Source organism: Varroa destructor, unplaced genomic scaffold, assembly GCF_002443255.2.
Source record: "Varroa destructor unplaced genomic scaffold, Vdes_3.0 BEIS01000001.1, whole genome shotgun sequence".
NCBI classification, from domain to species: Eukaryota; Metazoa; Arthropoda; class Arachnida; order Mesostigmata; family Varroidae; genus Varroa; species Varroa destructor.
This window is the reverse complement of record NW_019211454.1, coordinates 26,302,228-26,327,383: the sequence shown is the minus strand read 5'-3', so window position 1 is coordinate 26,327,383 and position 25,156 is coordinate 26,302,228. Positions and strand designations below refer to the sequence as shown.

The 25,156-nt window shown below is 38.9% G+C and overlaps 1 protein-coding gene and 2 long non-coding RNA genes across 3 annotated transcripts in view; 1 reads left to right on the top strand and 2 right to left on the bottom strand.

Moving 5' to 3' along the window:
* Nucleotides 1–25,156, top strand: part of LOC111255262 (polycystin-1-like) — an 81,957-nt gene that overhangs the window by 20,966 nt on the left and 35,835 nt on the right. The window contains exons 16-29 of the mRNA XM_022817028.2: nucleotides 192–375; nucleotides 1,010–1,165; nucleotides 1,500–1,659; nucleotides 6,054–6,313; nucleotides 10,282–10,358; nucleotides 10,546–10,663; nucleotides 11,844–12,028; nucleotides 13,222–13,410; nucleotides 14,239–14,432; nucleotides 15,462–15,676; nucleotides 16,106–16,345; nucleotides 16,927–17,078; nucleotides 19,896–20,076; nucleotides 24,206–24,369. Coding sequence (XP_022672763.1) covers nucleotides 192–375; nucleotides 1,010–1,165; nucleotides 1,500–1,659; nucleotides 6,054–6,313; nucleotides 10,282–10,358; nucleotides 10,546–10,663; nucleotides 11,844–12,028; nucleotides 13,222–13,410; nucleotides 14,239–14,432; nucleotides 15,462–15,676; nucleotides 16,106–16,345; nucleotides 16,927–17,078; nucleotides 19,896–20,076; nucleotides 24,206–24,369 — 2,475 coding nt within the window. The remainder of the gene's footprint in view (nucleotides 1–191; nucleotides 376–1,009; nucleotides 1,166–1,499; nucleotides 1,660–6,053; nucleotides 6,314–10,281; nucleotides 10,359–10,545; nucleotides 10,664–11,843; nucleotides 12,029–13,221; nucleotides 13,411–14,238; nucleotides 14,433–15,461; nucleotides 15,677–16,105; nucleotides 16,346–16,926; nucleotides 17,079–19,895; nucleotides 20,077–24,205; nucleotides 24,370–25,156) is intronic.
* On the bottom strand, nucleotides 223–10,108 carry LOC147758443 (uncharacterized). The gene is made up of 3 exons (XR_015326506.1): nucleotides 9,766–10,108; nucleotides 8,345–8,686; nucleotides 223–359 (listed from the first exon to the last, which is right to left on the bottom strand). It is a non-coding gene; the product is annotated as an uncharacterized LOC147758443 (long non-coding RNA).
* Nucleotides 1,069–2,787, bottom strand: LOC147758444 (uncharacterized). The gene is made up of 2 exons (XR_015326507.1): nucleotides 2,723–2,787; nucleotides 1,069–1,246 (listed from the first exon to the last, which is right to left on the bottom strand). It is a non-coding gene; the product is annotated as an uncharacterized LOC147758444 (long non-coding RNA).

Below are 25,156 nucleotides of genomic sequence, written 5' to 3'. Positions count from 1 at the left end.
AACATACTCCATAATTATATGTGCTTGTTGGCGATGATAAACGTGTGTCTTCAAGTGTTGTGTGGATTTCTTCTTGTCTAAAGTAAAGGGCAGCCTTCAATGATTCCACTAAATTATTTGAATGAACCCATGCAATATCGCTGATTTTTCTGAACGTTGTTTGGATCGATTTATCGTTGTACGGCTTGTAGGTGGAGGTGACCACTCGCGTGCAGGGTCTTTCGGCAAAAGTCGAATTCCAACGTGAGGATGGCGGGGAATTTATCGGTGGTATGGGACCCCAGGGGGATATTTTTCTAACAACGAGACCAATCACGGTATCAATTAAGCTAGCGTCTGGAATGGTTGAGAACTTTTTCCTGGAAACCAAAAAAGGTATCTCGGTCAACGTTAAGTATGTAGCACATTACAAAAGTACTTCCTCATCAAAAAAGGATCAATTAGTATTCTCTCATGAAGTTGTTTATTTCATAGAGCTTGAAACTAGGGAATAGAAATGTCGAAATTATTCAGCTATGACAGTAATTATACATAATATATACCGTCAGCAGAAATGTTCACTTTCTGAAAAGGAAAGAGGATGACGAAGCTTATAAGCATTCTATTCTGGATTTTGTACGGCGTCAAAAAACCATGGTTACTCTATATATGTTTCGCGCAAGCGTGCTAACGGATATTATAAAGCAGATATTATGATTAAAAGACGTTCTCTTCCACTGTTAGGTAAACATCAATTAGTACCATGTCGAGGTCGGACATTTTAGAGAGTTCTTTCTCCAAATACCAGTTCTCAGTTCACTATATCTAAATGACTAAATTGCATTATCTATTTTGTATAAAATATATACACAATCCGAAACCTCACATGATAGTTGCTTGAGTGGCCGCAGTAAAAATAAATAACCTGAAAAAGTGTAAGAACGTCTGCGGCGAATTTAGCAGAGTCATTATGCAACCTAACATTGAAGCTAAAAAAAAAAAAGTTATTTTCCTTAAATGCTAATTCCAGGCCAGCCGTTAGCAAATGGAACGGCGGCTCAGCGTAAATACACACTACATTTTAACAAACCTGGACAGTATGATATATTCGTCTACGCGTGGAACCATGTACAGCACCGAACGGACCCCTACATCCTCTCAATCCGTACGATGGAACCGATAGAAGGTGAGTTTTGGTAGTTTACACAGCTCAAGAAGCAGATTGCAGAAGGCAGAGTTCTGTCCTGAACATTGAATATTCTATAGCCTATTTTAAACAAACATGTGAGGTTAGGTCCATTAGATTCGTTGATGATTGCAGCAGGTAGTAACATACGCGACATTTTTTTCAGTAGCGTCACTTCTCGACAGTAAGGCACGTAATCTAGCTGACATATTAATAGTTTTTCAACCCATAGCTTTCCCTTGACATGAGTCGCCATGTTTTTTAGACTCGGTATTTATCTAATAAAGTTACTGACTGTTCTTTTGTGACTGTGTCTATGCGTGGTTAACGGCAGGCGTCGATGTGTACATGAACGAAACGACTCCAAAGGACGAGTATATTCGACATTTCGTTATTTCAGCAACCTTCAAAGGAAGCGATACCTGTGCCATCGTAGATTACGGAGATGGGGCTTCACTCAAAGCATTTGGCTCCAGGAGCCAATGCTTCAGCAGGTAAATTCGCTGTATGTTAGACGTAGTAGGTCGTGAAATCGTTAAAGGCTTTTTTTTCATTTAAAAAGAACGCGGTCTCTCAACCAAAATCAAGCAGTAAATTATTACTCATTCGGGATCGCTCTCTGTAAGCGTGGCCCATTTTTCAACAAATTGATTTATTGCTTTTCGCTAGAAATTTTCAAGTCTGGTGCTAAGAAGCTTATTCAGTTAGGTTTTAGGACCTATTACACCGTCGAATATAGCGATATGCATTTACTTTGTGAGTGATCGCGGTCAGTTCTGACGATTATGGTGAACACAAAAACCTCTCATTCAGGCCATGCACGGTGGTTACAACGACTTTTGCAGTGTACGGCCTAGTATTGCCGTGTAGGAGGACGACCGTTCTTTGTACATCGGGCCTTTCTCGTTGCACAACTTTGTTCACTTAATACAATTGGACCTTTTTTCGAATGTAAAGCTAGTCTAACTTTTGGCTTAGGCGCACCTTACAAAACTAGCCATTCTTCCTTGGCAATTTCATATCGACGTGGAAACATCATTTGTCGTTACCCACTATCGTTCCGTGTAGATGCCTGTCAGGGTAGCAACCCGATGACCGGTACCCGGCAATGAGATATTAAAAGTCAAGACAAGCTGTGTTCCCTTACGCGTTTGAGCCAGTTTTTGGCACATCCAGGCTTTTAATTCCGATACAATTCAACACACTCTATATGCTGATAATACTTTACAACTAGCAAAGCAGCATTTTTCTCATAGAATTTTATCTCTAAACATAAAAACACGATCTGATACATCACTATTGTTATACTAATCAAACGGTTAGAACGTAGTGAACTATTTCGTGTGTTTAAGTAGCCAAAAATCACATTTTGCTAGCTTGGATGTTTATATACACCTTAAGAAAAATGCCATCATTCGTCATGAATAGCACTCGATTCAATCAAGCAAATAGAAGATTTCTTTTTCACTACGAGAAATATCTTTGTTTTATAAGGTAGAGAGGTCCAAATCTAGAGGCACCTTTTGTCAATCTAATCTAATGACATACTATCCTTACCCATTTTTGCTTAGTAGTCACATCTTAAAGGCTGTGGCTAACATTACTAGACCGGCACAAATACACTCTATGGTGCAATGTGTTGGCGGTCGGAATAAAAATCATCGAATAGGGTAATTTGCGACCGCGGGGCGGGTATTTACCGTCAACGCTATCAATGCTTACCGAGTATATCGCGTTTAAAACAAAGATGACAGAATTATGTTGTTCGCTAACATTTGAGAGCAGAAGCGCTGACACATACACGTTAAGAACTACTAAAGACAGTGGCATTTTACCAAGCCTCAAATATCATCGATTTAAAGATGGCTGCAGACGCAAATTATCATAATAATTAAGTTCTACAATTTTGTTGCGGTCATATCGTAAGTGGATGAAGAGTAGAGATTAAAATGATATGACGGTGAAGATTAATTAAGGTCTGGCATAAAGGAACTATCGGATTATATAAGAAAGAAGCCACTTATTTATATTTAGTCGTCAACCGGTGCGTGCATTTATCCGCACGGCCAAGACTTGAGTACTGAAAAAAGTAGAAGACGCCTTGTAATGCCGTGTTTCAACGATTTTGACAAATTACTGATACGTGTTAGGTAAACATCTAGCTAATCTCTGGTATTGTCCAAACGTATTCCATTGTGGTAGAGTCGGTCGTTGACTTCATCAGATGTAGTATCATACTTACCCGTATCTCCTGGCGCGCGTTCCGCTGTCAACGGTTTGTGTCACAAATCCGCTAAGCTACGACGGACGCGTCGTCGACTGAAACCGCAGGTGTAAAGAGGACACAGCTCCGACATTTGAATTAACAAAGACACACCTTAGCACAGCTTCAGCAGGAAGGAAGACTCTAGTAGCAATTTTAAGGTGTTGCAATATGGCCTTTCCCTTCGGAGGCTAGCAGGCCAGTAGGCCTATACGTCCCCTGGCGACATCTAATAACCAAATGGAACAGCTGGAAAGGGCCACTCACAGAATATCTTTCAAGCTGCTGACACTGATAGGGGCTGCAGTCTCTTTAAAATTGCATACCTCTATACTCCCCTCGATAAATGAAACGCTAGATGGGGTTCTCTCTGAGTTCATCGACGCCGTAACACATTAATATTTTTGCTAACCTGTGAGTTTACATGCTGCTCACTGTAAAGAACTTAACTAAAGTGCTCTTGACAACTCGTTGCCTTGAATAGGGTTAATTCCACGAATCTATTACTACGACGATTTCAGTTACGCTTTTTTGCCGGTACCGACGATGATACAAAACCGATTGAAACTTAAAACCCAAATAATAGAATAGTAATAACCCAGATATGTAACATCCACATTGCGAAACTTTCAAAGCTGCGTCGATTGGTGCTGCGGAATACGCGGTGGCCCTGCCATCCGAACCATCTGCAACACCGATGGTGGCCTGATTTATACAGCTTTTGTGTCTTTTGCAGCCGTCAGTTAAGTCAGCCCCGTTATGCTTCTTCTATCCGAACATGTATATTGAATGTTCTTTGGCACGTCATGGCAGAAATAAACTACTAAGTAACCTTATAAAACTCAGGAGTCCGCCTCTTGCATAGGACTAGAATGGATACCCAATTCTTCCAGAGGCCAGACACGTACTTTACATAAAAACGGGTTTTATTAAGTAGACGTATACTTCGACGGTGACTAACATGTGGCGAAAAGACAATCGCCAAGATTAATTTGATTTTTTCCTCCATACACACATTGACCCTTCTCAATCCAGCGAGATATCTTTCTCCTTCTGAATTAATAAGCCCTTCAGCTATTTGAATATCTGCTAGGTATCTAATTTGTTCACGACATTAAAAAAGCAATTGCGCTCATTTTTATTAGACGTTTGTTTGGAAAATATGAAGCATGAAAATTATATCTGGCTTAGCTGCCTGCTTAATTTTCTGTTACTGGACGATGACTAAAAAGATTTAAATTCGGGCCTGGCAGAATAACAATGAAGTCGGGAAACTTTCAGGCCAATGTAATCAAGGCGCGAAAAAATAAATCTACCGAGCCTGTTGACATACGATCCTTTGGCGCAGTATAGGGTAGCTAGATCTCTTCATAGTAGTTCTTACGTCAAGGAAGCTCTCTTTGATGAACAATAATATATTTGACTGCTTGATGAATTCTGCACTACTCTTAAGTTGGACAACACGTTTCTCACTAGATACCCATAACGAATCTCGTAATTAAGCCTCTGTAATTATAATTATACATAATATATTATTATTATCACACTGCAACTATTAAAACAGTAATGTTTAATTTTTACTGAGATTTTAGATCCTCATAGTCTCCACATTTTTCATGCTCAAAACGAGTCGTTTTTTTCAACTTTGAAATACTATATAGTCACCCATAATCCATAATTTTAATTCACTATTGAGCCTATAAAATGGCTCTATAAATCTCATTGACGTATGTGATATAGATATGTACATCGCTAGAGATAACGAAAGCAAAAAAAAAAAAGAGAGGTTTATACTCTTATAAGAAGATGTCATTGAGTTATCGTGACAGCTTTCAATTTCTTTCAAATTAGTTATTGTTTTCGATACCTTTATCACTATTCATGCATTATGACGAAATGGTTTGTGAATTAAAATCCTAAGAAAATATCTTGGTAATAGTGAATATTGCAGACCATTATGGCAAGTAACGATTTCACATCCTCAGTAATTTTAGAAGCGATATATCCTTAACCTTTCTCTTTGCAAACCTGGTTATGGGTTTTGCATCTCGAAATAAGCCCGGGGCCATCTATTGGGTTCGTTTTTTTGTCATTAAGTATGGTTTTCATTTGCCTAAATTTTCACTATGGCTGCACTGGCAAAAGCTTTAAACATTTTATGTACGGAATGTACCGTAGCTAGAGGGAAAAACGGTGAATTGTTATAGACGTTGCTGGTTCTAACGTCCTTTGAATGCTTAACGAATAAGATGGTACAAATTACTACGTTCTATAAATTGTGTGAAGATCTTTTTGCTGGCGTAGTTGTTTTTGAAAGGCAGGGTCGCGCGTGAGTATTGGCGAAAGGGGTACAGCAAATGGCCCTTGGTTTATTGGACTTTGAAATGAGTTTTTTCGACCCCCATAGTTATGATTTATCATTTCGAATATCTTCACGATAAGCTAATAAAAGTGTATGACCTGGCAGGACATGTGCTGTGTACATACATGACTTTCCTTTCTCATCGTAGAGTCATCTTATCAACACAATGCGAATGCGCTTCTTACATTGACAATAGTACACCAAGAATACATATACCAAATGGACGCTGGTTATCTATTTTATTCTATGTCTCTTCTCCACAGGTATAAGCCCGAAGATTTTGAATTTGAGGGCACATTAACCAACCCCCTTTACCTTACGAAGATATATGAACGAGGCTTTGACTATGCTTTTACCCTAGTCATGTTCAATGAGATTTCGGAAGAGGTGCGCATGTTGAACTTTACCGTCAACAACGAGCCATGCAAAGCTCCGGTTGTCAAAATACGTAACCAGGTGCTCGATGTCAACAACGCTTCCTTCTGGTACAGGAATAAAGCCGTTGAGCTATATAGCTTTACAGGTACGTCAACGTAAAGGACTGACTAGTGTTAAACAGAGATTTTTCAAATTCTGACTACATGGATATATTGTTACTTGATTATATTAGCTGAAAAATTTACTCATCGCTTAGTCTACAGGGGCTGAAAGTTGTCGAACACGAATGTTGTGTATTGTGCCTATATATTATTACTTAACCGTATGTCCTTTTCTATTTTCTGAATAGTCCAGAAACGGTCCTTTTGTACTCTATCAAAAAAATCGCCATTGCACTGTATGCGAAGATATTCTTTAGGGTTACTTTAGTAGAGATAAACAGTTTCACAGGTTTTTGACAGTTTTCGGTTACCGCATACATGGCTCCTCTCGCTTTTATTTCTGATAATGATGACGATAATGGTACTTTTAATTATAAAGAAACGATACATCGTATTCACTTGTACTTATTTATCTTATACGTATATCGGGTTATACGGAAGTACTAGGAATCTGTATTGCTATAGCTGTTTTTCTCATCAATGGCTTGCCTTGAATGAAAGATTTAGGTCATGGCTACAGATTTCTTTGACATGCGGAAGCAGTCGAAATTAGACAAGTTTAAATTGGGAGCCTACGATGGCTGAAGCCAACGCTTGATTCGGGTGTCCTCGATCCAGGTTGTGGCAGTTAGTTCGTGGCTATGGAATCTTGCCATGTCATTAAGTAATCACACCGCGGGCGGTTAATTAACTCATTTCCTATTCTGCTTGACGCCATTCTTTCACTTGGTTTTTATCTGGTGGGCAACCCAGACAGAATAATGTCCCGTTAGTGGTCACAATGTGCTTCAAGCGTTCGTTTTGCAATAATAGGTGCGCAAATTCTCTCTAGAATTAACCACAAGTCTCAAGATCGACTCCATAAAAAGTCATTTCTTCGCTTTGTTTCCTCATCATCGGTATCTCATAATTCGTATTTGTCATATCATAATAAATCAATTCATAGTACATATTTGATGAACCACGCTGAGTTGAGCGACGGCGTATTGCCCATGTTCTAAGGAAGTGCCCCCGGAAGTTTCCGTAATCGTAGGTGTATTGAAGTAGCCGTCCCCATTGCCATTCTAAATTTCCCGATTTTTGAAGTTAAGATTCGTTTCCAAGTAGCGCAGTGCTGTTCCCTTAAAAGCCTGCTTGTCCAATGCTTCGAAAAATATTCGACGAATTCTATCGGTGCCTTCGAGAAACAAACCTAATCACTGAGCGATACCTTTTTTTTCCGATAACGCTTAATGAACGTATAACCATAGACAGTGAAAAGTTGACGCAAACATTTACCAAATTTTATTTGTAGATGACGTAGAATTTAAAAGTTGTTCGAATCAATCGATCCTATAAATTGCCCCGGATAACATGAATAAGAACACAAATGAATAATTAAAATTATAGTACATTGTGATGGGCGTGTGCAAATTTTTTAGACGGATCGACCCGATTTTGAGCCACTTAAAAACACGTATCCTAAATTCAAGTTCAATTCCTAAAATCTAAGTTCAATAGGTAAGCATATTAGCGATGCATCGTTAGAGCGGGGTGGCTTAATCAGCAGTACGACAGCTAAAAGGTTTTTCGTATAAAAAAAATTATTTGGTTTTTATCAAATTGGATAGGGTAGTGGCAACTACCGCGATCGTATGAAATAGCATTCGCGTGCTGGTGACGGAAGACATAACCATAATAACAACACATGGGTGGCGGCAAAGGTCCTAACCGCTGCAAAAAATAATTCGTCTGGCACGCTTTTTCGTCCATGACGAGCGCGCCAAACTTAGGTCCATATCCCACTGATACAGCAGACCCAGTAACCAAAAAGAAACATGGGTCTGACACTCGGCAATGTAAGCCGGCTCCTCGCAAGTTTCGATGAAGAACGGGAATGGGCTCAGTTATGCCGTGGCCTCTCCGTCGATGATTCCCACAGTTATACGTCATGGATAGGGCCCGAGGTGATTCAATAAACAAAAAGTAAAAGCTGCGAATTAGAGAACAAACGGTAATCCATTCGTAACGCTTACCTGGTATGAAGAGTTCACGTAACTAGTGAATACGCCTTGTCATTCGATGTACGATCTTGCCGAATTATGTAGAGTGGAATTTGCGAAGATCTCAATCATTTGGGCTTGACGACAGTTTCCGACGTATTTCCGAGTAGTTTAGGTAACACAGACAGTTGTGCTAATAATTCCAGCTACGACAGCAATCACGGGTCTGCTGACAACTCTGAAGGTTGCAACTCCACCTATAATTATTCTTCTGTAGAAAAATCTTACTTCGATAGCAGCGCAGTCCGACCTTTGACATTTGTCTTCGGCAGCAGGTCAAGCAGGTGGCCGCAAAGGATGTGAAGAATCTGTCGCCTATAAAGCAAATGATAAACTGAATCATAAACGATGTTTTCGTCATGAATTTCTTTCGCTGTTGTTAAACGTCTTCTAGACTGCTGTGGTTTGTCTTGCGCAAGCCTATTTTTGTGCTCCAGTATTGTGCCTAGAAATTACCTAATGTAAACGTAACAAATCTCGACTACAATGGCGTCAACTGAGATAACGTTGAAGTACGTAAATGCGTTTTTGCGGAGTACACATATCCCGCATTGCTTGAAATGTAGCTATTGTATAAGCCCTACATTTTCGCATGTAGCGTTTACTATTTTCAATTATTTTGCAGTACGGGACAAATTGGGCATTAAGTTTTATTGTAGCTCATAATGCAGTCTTATATTAAAATTATACATTTACAATTTAAGAGTAAGATAAGAGCGCTGCGAGCGATTTACGTTACGTAAAACACAATGAGCTTGGCATGATCCATAGCATTTTCTCCAATATGGCGGCTTATGATATATGTCGATGTAGTGTACAGAGCAAAACGATACTTACACATTAGATAAAAAATGAATTGTTCCTGCTGTTATTGTTCCGTCTACTCGTCTAGCAGTGCTACAAACTCACCTTTATAACAAGTACGGGTATCACCTAGATAGATAGCCTGCGTGGGAAATTAGGGAGGATTAAGCATGGATCTGGCGTCCTACGCTCGATCCTATTGATCTTATTCTATTCAGAGCTCCCGTTAAACTTTTCGGATATCTCTCCGATATTCACAAGAACACGTCGGTAAGCTCCTACCGTATTTCCACCGGTACTTATGCCTTATGGTTCTTGCCATTTCAAGCTGAAAAGTATTTCTACTAATTGTACTCGGGTTACGTACATATTGTACAATTTTGCTTTATATATCTTTAATACGGCGGTGACTGCAAATGCACGCTTCGTCCCTGTAGGGAAACTTAAACCATTATCCACAATGGACGGGTTTTCTTGTAGTACGATTTTGCATTATATACTACAATTAAAGTTTGAAAATGGTAATTATATGCGGAGATAGATAGTTAATCATTACATTGTTGTAATTTCTAAAAATCCGCTTAGCTTACCTTAGCAGGGGCGATGACGAAATTAGTTTTAGGCTTCACGAAATTCTCTTCATATAATAGTATAGGATTAACCTTGTAATTCAAAGGATATACCCTAAAATACCATGACTCACAATTGATATAGGTTCATTAAGGCATCGAATTTTCCGTTTTAAACCATTTCTTCTAAGCCAGCCTTGAGCAGGCGTTGACTGCGAAGCAATAGAAGAATGACTTGCCACAGGAAGTATGAAAACAACGTTTCTTAAGTGAGGGATTTTCATCAATATATTGTCCCGTAAAAGTTGTGATAACGTCCCTATTTATGGTAGGTACGTAACCTAACTGGGAGCTGCTTGCGCCCTTTGTCATAGGCGACTTTTCGTTAGTGCCTATGCGGATTAGAGTTGTCATCTTTTATTCATTAGCATACTTGGAAAGTGTTGCTGAAAAACTTCTCATAAAATATTATAGAAAATAGGCCTAATCTAATCTAGCTGCTCATAAATACTTGCTCGGCTTGTGTCTCAATTGCAGAACTGGAATGTAACATATCTATCGATGTGAACCGTCGATGGGAGGCCTTTCTCGTCGACGCTGAAAACGATGGAGAGGTAGCAATGGGTTAATTTATACAAAATAGAAATAGGCTTAAACGGCAAGTTTTTTGTTGTATATATAATAATTGTTGTAATATATTTACTATCTAAACATTTGCCAAAGACAATTAGCGCCGTTCTCGTTAACTCCTTAATTTCGAAATGTGTAATCTGTTCAAAATGATTTGAAATTGTGTTGCAGGTTGTTCATGAAATCGATATTATGGAACTTGACTCTCGAACTAAGTCGATGCTTTACGTGCCCGAGTTTTTCTTCGATCCTGGATTCTATAAATTGCGTTATAATGTTAATATGAGCGGTAAGGCATGAATTTTTGCTTCAAAAACGCAATTTTGAGCATAACGATTGCGTACACCTTTTTGTACCGCATTTACTCTGTCACATATTCGAAGCAGTTGACGGTCTAGCATATCGGTTGGGTGGGATTGCCCCTTAGATTTAACAGGCAGCCATCAACCGATTCGTCAGTATTTGGAGCATGTGAACATAAAAACACTGATGTATCCGTGAGAAAGGGTTTTTGAGCATTTGCCTATGTAGCAAATGGTAACGGTCTGTCTGGTGGTGAAACAATGGCTTACGAGAAACAAAGGATACGACTGCATAAACAAATTTGAAGTTGGCGGTGAACTTCAAGAAACATAGTCGATATGCCGATCGAGACACAAACACTTGAGCCTTCATTCAGTCTAGTGCATGCAACTATTTATTAATAAACAAAAAATCAACGGAAAGACCTTTAAGTCCCAAGAACAGAACCAATAAAATGACCGATTGCATCGATCGCAATATCAGTTAAAAGTTGGTTAAAGACTGACTCGTTTCAAATACGTCCTTCAAAAGTCTATTCACATGTATCCCGGGGACAGCGTAAATCAGTCGACATTGAAAAGCCCGTACTTTTTTTGTGTAAATGTATCATACGTCAATATAGCATCAGTGGAACATAACTAAGCTCTCCGGTGAACATACTACAACAGGCTTAAAAATAAAACTACAAGAGGATACTGGATCAGTTGGAACAGGCAATGGGATAACAGTTAGCAAATGAATCGGATTAGGTACATCAATCAACGCAAGACAGACATGGAGTCCTTATAGTGTTTAGGTTTGCCCTGTAATACCTGATCTTCGTATAAAAGCTCGTGTTTGTCTCAGCCGCATTCGGCTACGGTTGAAATAGCTACTAATTACCTGCCCTGTCTTTGAGCACGTGTTTACAATAATTAGGTATAGCTATGGAGCAGCTGGATAACCTTGGGCTGGTTGCTTTTACTTGTAAATATGGATGTTAACAAAACTAGATGTCTCCATCATATCCCAGGACGATATCTAACATAGTGGCGAACCGATTGAACATATGCATAGCTTAACTGCTGTGATTTAACATATATTAAACTCCAAGACATCTACATAGCAAAATATATTGAAAAAAATCGTTTCTTTTACAGTTTATACATTAATCGTTATGATTGCAGCCCCAACAGCGCGTCCTCCCATGTTCCACCGTAGATGGGTAGAAACGTATATTGAAATCAAGCCGTCGCTAATAATACCTCAAATGTCGGAAGGCGCACAATCTAGAGTGACCCGTGGCTTCCCACAAATGCTCACACTGAATCCAGCCAACTATTCTATAAATCCTGATGACGCCGACGATATGGTAAGTCGTTTCAAATATCTAAGCGCCACACATAAAAACTATACGAACATGCTGTAACGAGTTGGCATTCTGATACCTTTTCCTCCTAATGATTCTATCCCTAGGAGCATGTTTCCCTATTTCTGACTAAATGCCCATTTTAAGCCGCCGCCGCTGCTGCCGAAGCCTCCGTCGTCGTGACTGCCCCGCTGCGGCGGCAATAGCGTAGACTTGATGTTCATAAACACTGGTTTGACCGGCCCGCCGAACTGACAAAGTAGTGATTATTAATCTACAATAATAAAAACAGCACAGACTGTCACTCTCAATGCAATTTGCCTATGCATCTGTTAGCTTACAGTTTATTTCTATACGTCGTAAGTTGAGTTGCCGTGATAGCAAGGCATACGTTCGTCATCAACATAATCTTCAACACAGAAGTTCTCGAGCTTAACATTAACATATAACTATCATAACTTAATCCTGTTTGTAGAGGTTATTTTTCAGCATTCAGAAAAAGAAGAAAAATATATTTACAGAAGTCCTCTTTATATACAAAATACGTAATTGTTACATTGTAGAGATCTATAGAATCGACACACAGATATCACAACGCGTTACTTCAAGCTGAAAACCTATTGCAGCATTATATGTACGGTGAGAGACTGTATTTAGGTCAACATTAGTCTCTACGCTGACCCCCCTCCCACGATAGCTTAGAGGGAAAGGTATTTACCTGCTAGTCTTAGGGACACTCTATAGCTTAAGTTCGGACCCGATCATAGACAGACTTCGTTTCATGCTGGGAACCAGCCGTCCGATCTACCTAAAACTCGAAACATGGAAGCTATTAGGGCTATGAAACTTAAAATACTTCACGCAATTTTATTATCAGTGATGTGCTTAGGAGCATCGATTTAAATCAATAGAAATGTGCAGCATTTGGGTCTGTTAAGTAAGCAATTGTTGCCCACAAAAATAATTTTGTTTGTGTAAACATTTTTTTTTTAAATGCTTGTATACATTTTGGGGGCAAGTAGGAGTGACTTTGCTTTGCTTCAATGAAATCTACTAACTCGGATATGAAATTACTCAATTACCAAAGTCTTGTTTGTACTCTTTTTCGAGTGTCTTCAAAGTCGCACAACTCACTTCACCTTCATTTCTCATGCTACAGAATTCTCAATAATGCATATAATTCTATGGCACTACAGGAGTTCAAAATCACATGGTATTGCCGTCGCGTGGGATTAGGAGAGCAGATCGACCGTACTGTAGCGTACGATCAGCAGCCCCTTGTATCACCTCTGTACCATCGCCTTAAGGATCTGCCAATGATCCTTGCTCAAGGTCGGAAGTTCGATTCAAAAGAATACCTCGCTAAGGAGAATGCCCACGACGAGGTATTTTTTTTTTTATCTATTTCAGTTTGTTAGGATTCGCACGTTCTCGGTACAATGAATAATTTCCTTGCGTAAGGTTAAGGGCACGTTAATATGCCACTTGCCATGTCCTGTTTACTCAAATGTTTAAAACTTCCCTGCTGGTTTGCTCCCATGACGTTTCTCAAAATGGCCTCTAACATTCTGTATAGTTTCATATATATTTCACTATGTTCGAGCAGGCGCCGTTGTAAAATTGAGAGAAGCCAAAGAAAAATTCTTGTCGCGCCTGACAGATGTCCTGGTAATCTCATGACACATCTGCGGAAGTGGCATGACCCAGCAAAGTTTCATGAAGATAGCTCGATGATTCTAACTAGGGATCTGGCGTGGCTTTTGTCAGGACGTACGAATTTAGCTAAAGATGACATTAGAAGAGCAGAGGGAGTCATTGATTGATTGATTGATTTCGTTCATATAATCCCGAGCTTCGTGTGGGCGTTTAAGTTGAATGTTGACGGTACCCAATTTTAGGAGAGGAACTTCATAGCGCGGGAATAGATCATTTAATCGCTCAACTGATTCTCTTTCGGAGCCTTTGTTTTCAAGCAGTCGCAGCATATTCTATATTTATTTATATCCATAGTTCCGCATTGTATTTCATAGCATAAGACATATTTCCTGTGTGTGATTGTCAGCTTGTTATGATTTTAAGTTATCCCGTAGAACCGTCGTCTCTGTTTCATGCACTGTTTGTTATCAATTTAAGGCAGAAACTTTCTCAGAAACGGGTCTATCTAATACGGTGAGCACACACCTTTAACATATAGACACATCTTTGATGGCTAGGGGGGATGCTTTGGCACGGGTCCCGGACGGATAAACCTTACTGCTGGCTATCTCGATTGGAGTACTTTGCTGTTTTTCAAACCGAATGAAACCTACGAGATGCTAGTCCATATAGACAAGGGGGACCGTCCGCCATCGTGGGGAGCTATTCAGGTCGTGCTCCTGGAACATGTCCCACCTTCGATCACTGTCAAGTGAGTGCTATTTCGTTCATTTTTGCTATATTTTCTATCTTACTTCGAGAAAATATTTTTATTATCCTGTGTAATGATATTCTTAAAATCATATGTCAATAAATAGCGATTAAATCTATAGACAATACGATGTTAATGGATCCCTTTAACTTGGATTGAAATAAAGTTGAGTTTGCCAATTCTCTGTAAAAACGTACCTATTTTCCGCTACGTTTTGAATAATAAATGGTAAGAATAGGAAGAAAGAAATAATGTTATTATTTCTAACATTTTCGTACATATATTGTGTTGCTTGCTAAATGCTATATTGAATCTAGATATGGAATTATCCATTAGTTAGTAGAAGGCATTGTTTGAGACATCATAATCTATGGAATTTACTGCCTAGGCTTAGTCAGAAGTCGGCGTTCGTTTGGAGAAAGAGAAACCAAAAAATTCAACAAAAAAAAAAAAAAAACAGAGAATTTATTTGACATCTCCTCGTGACACAAGCTATCTAACAGAGGGAAATAATATTGTAAAATATATTTATAAATAGCGTAAGCATGTACGGGAATGTAACTGTCAACTTTTTTTGTTCGTGTAAAAACTTGTATTGTGTATTTTGCTACGATAGGCTTATTAAATCCCTAGCCAACGGTAACAGGACACGGGTAAAAATTAAGGAGGAGAGATAGCCATTTTCAAACACAGCAGGCATGTATGTGCAAAGGCTATTGTTGTTGTTGTTGTTCGCTCTAAAAAATAAACAAATACGGATAGGTCGTATATAGTTGTTCCTATATACCAAAGCCCAAATACAACCGTTTATTAGCTAACTAAATATTCGAGCGTATTTATAGGCGAGGTATTCCATGGGTTGCACGTAATTTGTGACTGTAACGAAGCATCTACAGTGACAAACGTTTCATCAATGACTGTTTCTTATCTTCTTGACTTTGCTTAGAGCTTATCCACCTACACACTGCATTTTTCAAGCTTGATATCATTAAATGAAGATAGATAGAGTATAATCTCATATACACGTAGGTGTCAAACGGAGAAGCTCTGCTATCCATATGAGCCGATTGGACAAAAAATCAATCCAGTTCGTGTTGGACTCATCGGAGTTTGTTCGGAAAACTGTGACGGAGAACTGTCATACGCTTGGGAAATATTTGGCATGGATAATGAGACTGAGGTTCCTCTCGAGGATGCTCCGCAGTACCTTGTTGGTACCAATGAACTTAAAATGGCCCTTTCAGGTCAGTTGTGCAAATTGAAAAAATTTACGTATCTATAAGATGACCTCTCATTTAAAAAACACACCTGTGATTTATATGATATGATATGATGAAAATAAACGAAAGTCTACTATTATAACAAACAGCGCAACGCGTGGCCTTTAGAATACCTGAGCACAAAAGCTATGTTATGCAATTTTAACAAACGCCTTTCTGGCAAAAAAAAAAAGTTTAATAATCTCAGTTATAATGTTAATACGACAGGTCGTCATCATTAAGAATGCCATTTTTCCCCTGGTCGAATGGGCGTATTTTTGATACATTTGTTTACTACCAGAAGAGGGACGTAGCATTATACGTTGGTAAAAGCCTTTGGAAAGTGAAACTGTGCATTTTCGCTAAACTATTTTTATGCGTTTTTAAACGATGTATTGTTATGTCTACCTGTAGATGATTTTTTCAAGGTGTACTACCCAATGTTTGGGGATTTCATTGCCAAGTTAACTGTAACCAATGAGTACGGAGTTTCGGGTGTTTCCGACTTGTTTTTACACATTAACAAGCCGCCGCAAGATGGACACTGTACGTTTGGGCCTGAAGAAGGTCGAGCGTTGCTGGACAAATTTACGGCCAGCTGTTCGGGTTGGATCGACCCCGAAGGCTTCGATATTGAATTCTTCGCCTTCTGGGGTGAGTGACAGGATTTAAATGTTTAATAAAGAGTACCCGTGGTTAATTTTACTGATGATAGAAGCATCCTTATTCAAGCGCCCATATGCGTTTATCACTGCTAATATCTGGACGCAGCGCAGATTTATACATAGGTCCTTTAAAAAGAACGTAAAAAGCCAAGAGTTTGGCAGCTTTATCTCTTTTGAGGTGTACACGACAAGCTATATTGCAGCTTTATGATACACGGCAAGCATTTAGAGAGATGCACATGTTCGCATATGATGAGGCTTGTGCCTTGAAGAATTACTAAAGCCAATACGTAGAGCGTTCAAAAGAGATATATTTGAATGGCCTTGAGCTAAATACATCTCTAGAGCGTTTATAATGTGCTTCACCTCCGTCAGCAAACAACAGGTTATAGTTAATCGTGTAACTGTATAAACACATGCTAATTAAATAAACTCTAGGCCCTTGAAAAGCTGATATCTCAACGTTGTCAAAATTCTATGGGCCTTAAAAGCGTTAACTGAAATTTTGTTGTGGGACACAAAGTTCTTCCTAAACTAGATATTAATTTCATGCAATTATTTCTATCACAGTTTACAACATGGAAAATAGTGTCTTGACGTTTTTGACGTATGGACCTGACCACACAGTACAACTACTTCTACCGTACGGGGATTTTCTTGTTGGAGCTGATATCAAGGACAAGGAGGGAGCTACGACCCGGGTCAATATGACCCGCTTTGTGGTATGTTTTAGATCAGAGCCACTATAATCAATTCGAAATACATAAAATTAACCCTTGGCAAACTGACATTGCTAATAAGATTGCTCTTAATATGCATATTTTACGTATAAAGACCGAAGTGTATTTAAGTTATGAGTAAGCTTAGAATGTCTGTATACTTCCAGATATACTGCTGGGTCATGGTACGGATTATCACTTACCTGATGTCAGCCCATTTAAGTTTTAGACTCATTCATGAAATTTGTCCAACAACAAAGTATCTCAGAGCTCTATTTAAATTGAATAAAGAAAGTAATCTATTTATATTCAATTGATACCTATAGCGTCGTGGGCAAAGAGCCTTAGGCAGAGCTAATTGGTCGCTGATAGGCCCCTGGCGATAGAAAGTAAATTGGTTTTATGCACTGTCAAATGGTCAAATGCACAATGGAAATTCTTTAATTTATAATAAGTATATTATAATGAGTGTATGGAAAGGTATGTAGCTTTCACATGCCCACATTTTTAAGTGGGCCTACATGAATATAAGTTCTCACGTAACAGCGTCGCCATGTGGTGAGTTAGTGAGTGAACTTCCGTGAGCGAGAGAGAATTTTCGACTCATAAAAAAATGTTAGGGGGATAACGGGATGTTGAACGGCATTTTTAATGTAAATGTACATTAATCATATATTGCCGATCACCTTATATATCAAACATGTATGTTTGAAAATACGTGTTGAATTGAGCGATAAAACATTGACTGGACACTAATATGATGACAGGTAATTTAGCTTTAAGGTACTGTTTATGCGTGCGTTGTTAGGCGTTTGCTATGAATATATGCATAGGAGTATATATAAGGTGGTCGAAATTCTGCATAAAAAAATAGTAGTGGCATTTGTAGATATATGCTAAAAGTAAAAAAGCTTTTTGTATTTATGTGCAAAAAAATTCATTTTTCAAAAAACTAAAACGATAAAGTCCTTTGTACGGTAAAGACAGGTTATAGACTAAAAGTATCGTTTGTTGTGTCTGGGTAAGTTGCCTGATTAAGTTCAGGAAATACTTAAATCCCTATGATGTTTCCGCAGTGGTACTGTCATAATAATTTAGGTGCTAATGTGGAATAAATACATTTCGATCCTTTGATAAGAATTCGGAAACAGAAAAGGTGTGCACAGTAAACGGCACAGTTTAAGCCAACCATGGTGAATATAAACCGCTTTAAAGATTCATTAACTTGGTTCACCTTTGCCGTCATTATACTCCAGTATAATACAATTAAGTTACACTACAAATAGAGACACTTATATTGAATACTTCACATTCACTAAAATAATCCAGAGAAATCATTTAAAAAAATAGAATTCTATTTATAGAGCTCGTGGTACCTCAACCGGTCATAGACGCAATATCACTTATAGTGAAATGTGTTTAGATTTTACACGTAACGTAACAAATAATCTTATGCCAATTTACATACTAACTAGTACCAGTAGTGAGAGGAAGAGACCAGTAGAAACAAAAAGTAGCAGCAAAAAAAAAGAAGACGAGTCAATTAACAATGCTTTGTTTCTACCTCTGTTAGATACTTATCCCTAGACATTATGGACATGAAGTCATCTTGATTGCACCATTCAATTTGTACCTAATAGGACGCAGTGACAAAAGTTACCGTACGGTTCAATCTAGATGGTTAGTGCACTGATATAAGACATGTTTCTTTTTTTTTTTTTTTTTTTATCTTTTGTCTCCTTCTTTGATACATCGCTGCCAGCCCGCCGCTTTACTTAGTAGCATTAGCAGAGGAAGTGGCCACCCACTCGCCTCTGCGGGTTTTCCTCCGTATTGATGAGTCGCAAGCTGTGAAAGCGCCCCTATTTCATTAGTACAGTCTGCGTTACAGCTCTCTTTCCACAACTGTCTTGAGACAATGTGAGGAAAAATTCGAGGTGCTGCATACTGTTGCAAGGAGATAGTGCCATTTCCTCTGCTCCTCGACATGGCCAAGTCAACGGCTTATCATTAGTCGGCCCTTTTTCCCTTATTGACGTAAACCCTGAATCAGCGCCTCTGTTAGCCGCTGAGATCGGAGCTTCGAGTGAGAGGTATTGAATGATTCACTTAATTTTGAAAAACACGTTTTTCTCGGACGTAGCAGCATACTGAATGGGATATTGAGAGTATGACCTGCTCATAGTTGGAGCTGCTTAGGCGTGATAGCTGGCAGTTTGTTAGGGCTAGGAGTGATTGTAGATCTCACGTGGTTCGGATCTCACGATGTTAATCATTCTACAGTTGTTCCTTTATAGTAAATGACGTGCCCGGTGGCAAGTCGGAACACTGTAGGAAATATAAGACTCTAGTAAGCAAAAAAAAAAAGAAAAGTAGAAGAAATCACGGATATCGAATAACTGAGTCCCTCTTTCCGCCTGTAGAATGCAAAATCAAACTTCATTTTTTTCGCTCGGAAGTTTGACGCAGACATCATAGATTAATTGAATTTAACCGCGTATTCAATAAACTTAGCATGTTAATTCATATGTATTTACAAAGTTGCTCTCAACAGGAGTATGTGCTATTATGTCCCTCTGGATTGATACCGACCCTATAGTCATTTGGTACAATGTCTATTGCATTTAACGAATAGACTTGACGTAAGTAATTTTCAACGCAACGTTATTTTCTTTTCATCAGTTACGTGCCCCTATATATATATATAAGCACGTAATTGATGAGTTAAGATTTATAGTTGTGTCATTGCTCCTTTAAGTTAACGCAAAGATAAATATTGAAGCTACTACTAGCTTCGATTCACTTTCACTCTTATTCCAGACCCGTCTTCCAACAAAGAGTGAATTTGAAAATTATTTAAACGATCGAAGTTTTGATAATGCCGATGCTGCAGGAGATCAGGCCAAAATGAATCAGATGTCGCAGGCCATTACGTCGCTTCTGAACGTTCGGCTTCGAGAAGACTATGAAAATGAAATTGAAATTGACTACAACAATACAGGTGTGTTCGACGGTCTATTTTTAAATCTACGAATATAATACAGAAACTAAGTTATGCATGCCAGCAGTAACTTTGTAGCGTACGCGTAATAACTTGTTAAGTTCCTAACAAATCATAACGTAATTTATCTATAATATCACATTAAACGTTATGTGATTGATATTTCACTACAATAAATATTCCGCCTAGCTAAATAAAACGATAATTTTCATTTTTAGCTACTAATGCAACAACAGTCGTTTCTATGATGGTGCGGTAGGCGTACTTGTCCACTGATATTAACGATGGGTGGTCTAGATTGAGGCTGAGTGCTTCGATCCGTTAGTCGAAATCCAGCTAATTGGTAAATCAATCTGTATAGCGTCTTTTCAGTTGCCCTGTCCGTAAGGGGCCGTCGTTAAAGAAATGTTTCACGGTTGTGTCGAAAATTGCTGTTTCCTAGCAAAAGAGAGCAAGCAATTTATTTTGTGAGAGGCTGTCCATCGGCTTCTAAAGGCACTTTGACCTATTACATTTGTAAGAGCAAATAAGGCGCTGTCTGGAATAGACATAGAATCTGCGTCAGGTTGTGCTTGATTCAAGTAGGAGCGTCAAGAAGTACCTGATAATGTCTGTCCGTCAAAGTGAACTGACACGTCTATGATAGCAATGATTTCCATTGATCGCATATCGGAATGAGGTGTTGCTACTGCCCACGTCAGATCGCTAGGAGCCTATTAGACTGTCAATGAAACGCTACTGCTTTAATTATGGCATGGATTCGTTGTAGAAGAAACCAGACAAAGACGTAATAATACACAGGTAAAGCTTGGGTTAAAAAATAGCGATTTGATATCTCTAGTTGGTGTTATGACTGTCTATGCGAATTAGATAGTTACCGTAATTGCGATACACGTATACTAACGTCATAGATATACAGGGTCAACAATAGAGACGATGGAAGGAAGTTAATCTTCACCCAAACGATTTTCTAATGGGTCCCAAGCTTAATTGTATCAAATAGCGAATGGGAACATGACCATTGTAGTTATTGTGTAAACTAAGTTGAACTTTGATCAGAACAGAAGCGATCTTCCAATTTTACCCCGTCCGTTCTGAAGACAGGCATTTGCCAGCTGGTCTTCGTTCAATGCACTCGGTTACAATAGAGCCATAAGGGGAGCGTCCTGAAGGAGCTGTTTCGTCTGCAGTCGCAACGCAACTCTATAGGGAATCCTTCAACAGTATTGTTTCTAATAAAACCTCGCTCATCTAAGACGTCTTTTGGCAGCCTTCCAGAAACTGTCGTTGTTCGCTGAAGCTGCCTATTTACCTACGAATCGAGGATTTGAGTAGACAAAAGGGAGATTAGCATTTGGCGGCTAGTACTGAAGTACTGGCTAGGATATTTTAGTTTTTGGCACCTTATATTGGAAAATTGCGTCAATTAAGTGTTTTTCGTTGAAAATAGAAGTTTATGTCTTCGGTTTAATTTGGCATCAATTTCTATTACAAACATTTGCTAAACTGATTTGTGACCTTCATAGACAGAACCTAGCACAGGCACTCCACCTATCCCGCTGCACTTATCTCTATTGGTACATTCTAACAGGTATGTAGCCTACCTGGAGCTATACCAGTAGCCTTTTTTTAATATAATAAAATTCGATTCAGGTTACATCAAATTATCTAGTTGCCCTTATACCATTTTCTTAATTCAGTCGCATAGTTAGTGGTATTTCGATCATCCCGTTAGCTTAGCCCAGTGATCGCCCGGCACAACCTATAGCTCTTCCGTAGTATACTTTTGAAATGATCCCATTCCTCTGTTGATACAAGTCCGCTGCCTGCAGCTTGCTCTAAGTAGAAATTATAGCTCGAACGCAGAGACCGACTCCTTTACCGATATCCAATCACAATACTTCCTAAATCTTTTCGTGCCATGAAAAGCTACGTTAGCGAGCCGTAATCAGCCAGTTACACTTACTATACCTTCCTGATTTAGTCAGTTTACGACATTGTTTGTAATCCTACTGCCTTATGGCTATTGCTTGTTCCTACATGGTGCTCTATATTGATTAACCTGCAGAAGCGTTACGGCTCTACTCTTGAAGAACCCCTCTACTAGGCCACGATTCTCAGTCTGTTTGGCTCCTTTCCCTAATTTGTTAACTAAGTTCACTAGTGCCACACATTCTTAGATAAATCAAGTTCCAATAAACCGTCATTGATACTGCTGCAGCTATCCTCCGACAGCGGGTACGTTCTCCAATTAGAATATATTAGCGATCCTATTATCCCATCTTATCAGTTTGTGTTAATCTTGATCGATTTCACTGGTACTACTCATATGGATTACACTCAAATACTCATTGCGGATCAAAAGCTTCACAGATTTCCGAACTCAGATCCTATTATTCCGTTATGACTGTTCTTTTACAGTGGCTAGATTTTTTCGATCATTTTGGCATATTTTCTAAGTAATTTGCGGCGATTTTGTCAGTCGACTCGGACGTCCTGTTGAGGCGCAACGTTGACGAAAATGACTAAGTTTAAATCGTCCGTATAAAGTCGAACAGATTTTTCCCTTTTCGTACATAGAAGCGAGTTCTGACCGTTGCAGTCAACGTCGGTCTGGACCCTCGTAGCTATCACTGAAATGAGGCTAGCTAATTAGTAATAAGGTTTCCTGCGTTGGAAACAAATCGTTTTCCTAATGCACCCTGTTGCACCTGCTTCATTCCCCCCCCCCCCCCTTTAAATTACTCCACTCCCCAACTTTTGCACCGCCATTTTTTTATTTTTCAGAACAAACTATTGTATTCGGTAGAACATTACGATTCCTGAAATCAGTTGTAGTCTGTATTGCGGAATGGCTTTTTGAAATTAAGTTTATGCACTTGATTTTCAAACAGTGAATGCTGACCTACTAATCTCAGTTACTACCCAGTTTGTAGCGGAAACCCCTACGCACCACGCGTTCTGTACTCCTGACTGTCGTATAATGAAAAAAAAAAAAAAAAAATGTCGACTCCACTTGTAATCATAGGATACCGTTTGTAACAATGGTCGCTGTGAATATATCTTAAACTTTTTATTGCAATGAGCTTACGATTATTAGTGTCAAGCTAAATGTTGAGATATATATTAATTGTGATACTTATCGACCGGAAGTTGATGGTCATAACCCAATTGTATTAAATATATACGGCAAAAAACGGTCTGGGAGTAACACTTCATTCGGTAGCCTATATTTCATAGAGTTTCATATATTTTGTAGTGAAGGCTTATCTATTCATTTGCTAATAATTATTTATATGAAGAATACCAGCTGTGGCAGCTTCAAGCATAGTATACAATGTCCGATTAGGCAGACTTTGCCGCTCAGGAACGATTAGGATGACGAACAGTCTGATCCTACTAAGCCCGAGTTACACGGTAGCATTAAGGTGTTGAACTCGCTGAAAAGGGTCAGTACGACCTGATACAGAAGGACACGTCCTACCCTCGACGTCTTTATTTGAATATATAAGTAAACATAACGTCTCGAAAACGACGAAAATGAAGCGAATCAAAATTGCGCATAGACCGACCAACCCTGGGAATAGGCGAAACCAATAAGCGGTAGGCTACTGTAATACAACAGGCTCAAGGAGCCAAGTACTGACAAAAACAATGCTATATAGTCTTCTTGATCTGACTATTAGTTTATATATACATAGAAATTATTGTGTATAAATAAATACTACGGACTTTATTAAGGCTTCCATTCAAACGATTCAAATCCTGACGTTAATTACTGCGCAAAAGTGCTTAAAGAACACGTTGCGGTATGTATTCTCTCAACCGTTTCCGTCGTTTACGGGCATAAAAACACTTTAAAGCACGTTTCTCCGCCAAGAACAGACCGTACCCGGAACTTCAATTCAAGTTATGAATATACTGGCCCGGTTGTTCCGTTGCTGAGCATAGTATCAATTGTACAGTATACAGTATCGATACGCTTAGTCATTAAGCCAGATATGTTAGTGAGATATTTGTTCGTTATCGTTTCTAGTTCAAACAGGTGATCCAGTCAAGTATATGTACGGTAATTCGTTTGTACACGAGAAACAATTGAAAGTCTAATAACATGTTAAATGTATTTCAGAACTTATGGAAAAAGAACTAGAAGAGCAAGCCATTCTTCGCTCTCGAATGATTCGTTCCGTATCTTCAATTATGAATGTTGACACGCTGAATTCTATCGAACAAATCGGTTCGGCCCTGACCGCCATTGCAGGAGCAGGAAACGGCGTCGATAACGAAGGAAAGGTACGTTTTTTAGGTTTTTAATATACTGCCATTTCAAAGTTTGCGATACAGATCTGTAGAACATTTTACTTCGCACCCTTTCTTAGGAAAATGAAAGTGATTACGCGTAAGATGAGGTTTGCGCCCAGTTACGCAAAAAAAAGTACATGTATTCCTCAAAATTTAAAACTTACTATGGCAACAAACAAGGCTAACTAAAAATAATAATAATTTATTAACTACTTCGATAATGTGGGCGTCTTCGAAAACGTTTGAATTCTGGTAAATAGCCGAAAGATATCCAGCTGGAGTACGTACTTCTTCATCTGGGAACATCAATGCATGTAGCGATGGTACTATTTCAAAAACGTGTACGCGTCTGACGTACGAGATGGTTTTTAGGATGTTGTAAAGCATTTCTGTAGCCATAATAAAAATCTTGTTTCATACCGTTTCCAACTCCAATATTGACTGATAAGCTCCAACGTACAACGATCCTTATTGGTCTGACATTGCTAGGATATTTATAAGGTAAAAGCCTTCCCGAGTCTTGTAATCGTATGTTCTTGTTGGAATTGTAAGGCAGCCGCATTGATGCTAAGCTTGTGCATCGAAGGTCGTGGCAGATCTGATCTGAACCCAGGTCTCGTATTTTTCTAGTAAGCAAGCTACTCTGACCCTGAGCCGTTCCTAAAGAATATGGCGTTACAAATATGAAATCGGTTAATTACCGCAGAGCGCGTCCGTGATTCGGACTTGATGTTGTATATATCGCCGTATACTTCTTTTAAACCGAACTAGCTTTTGC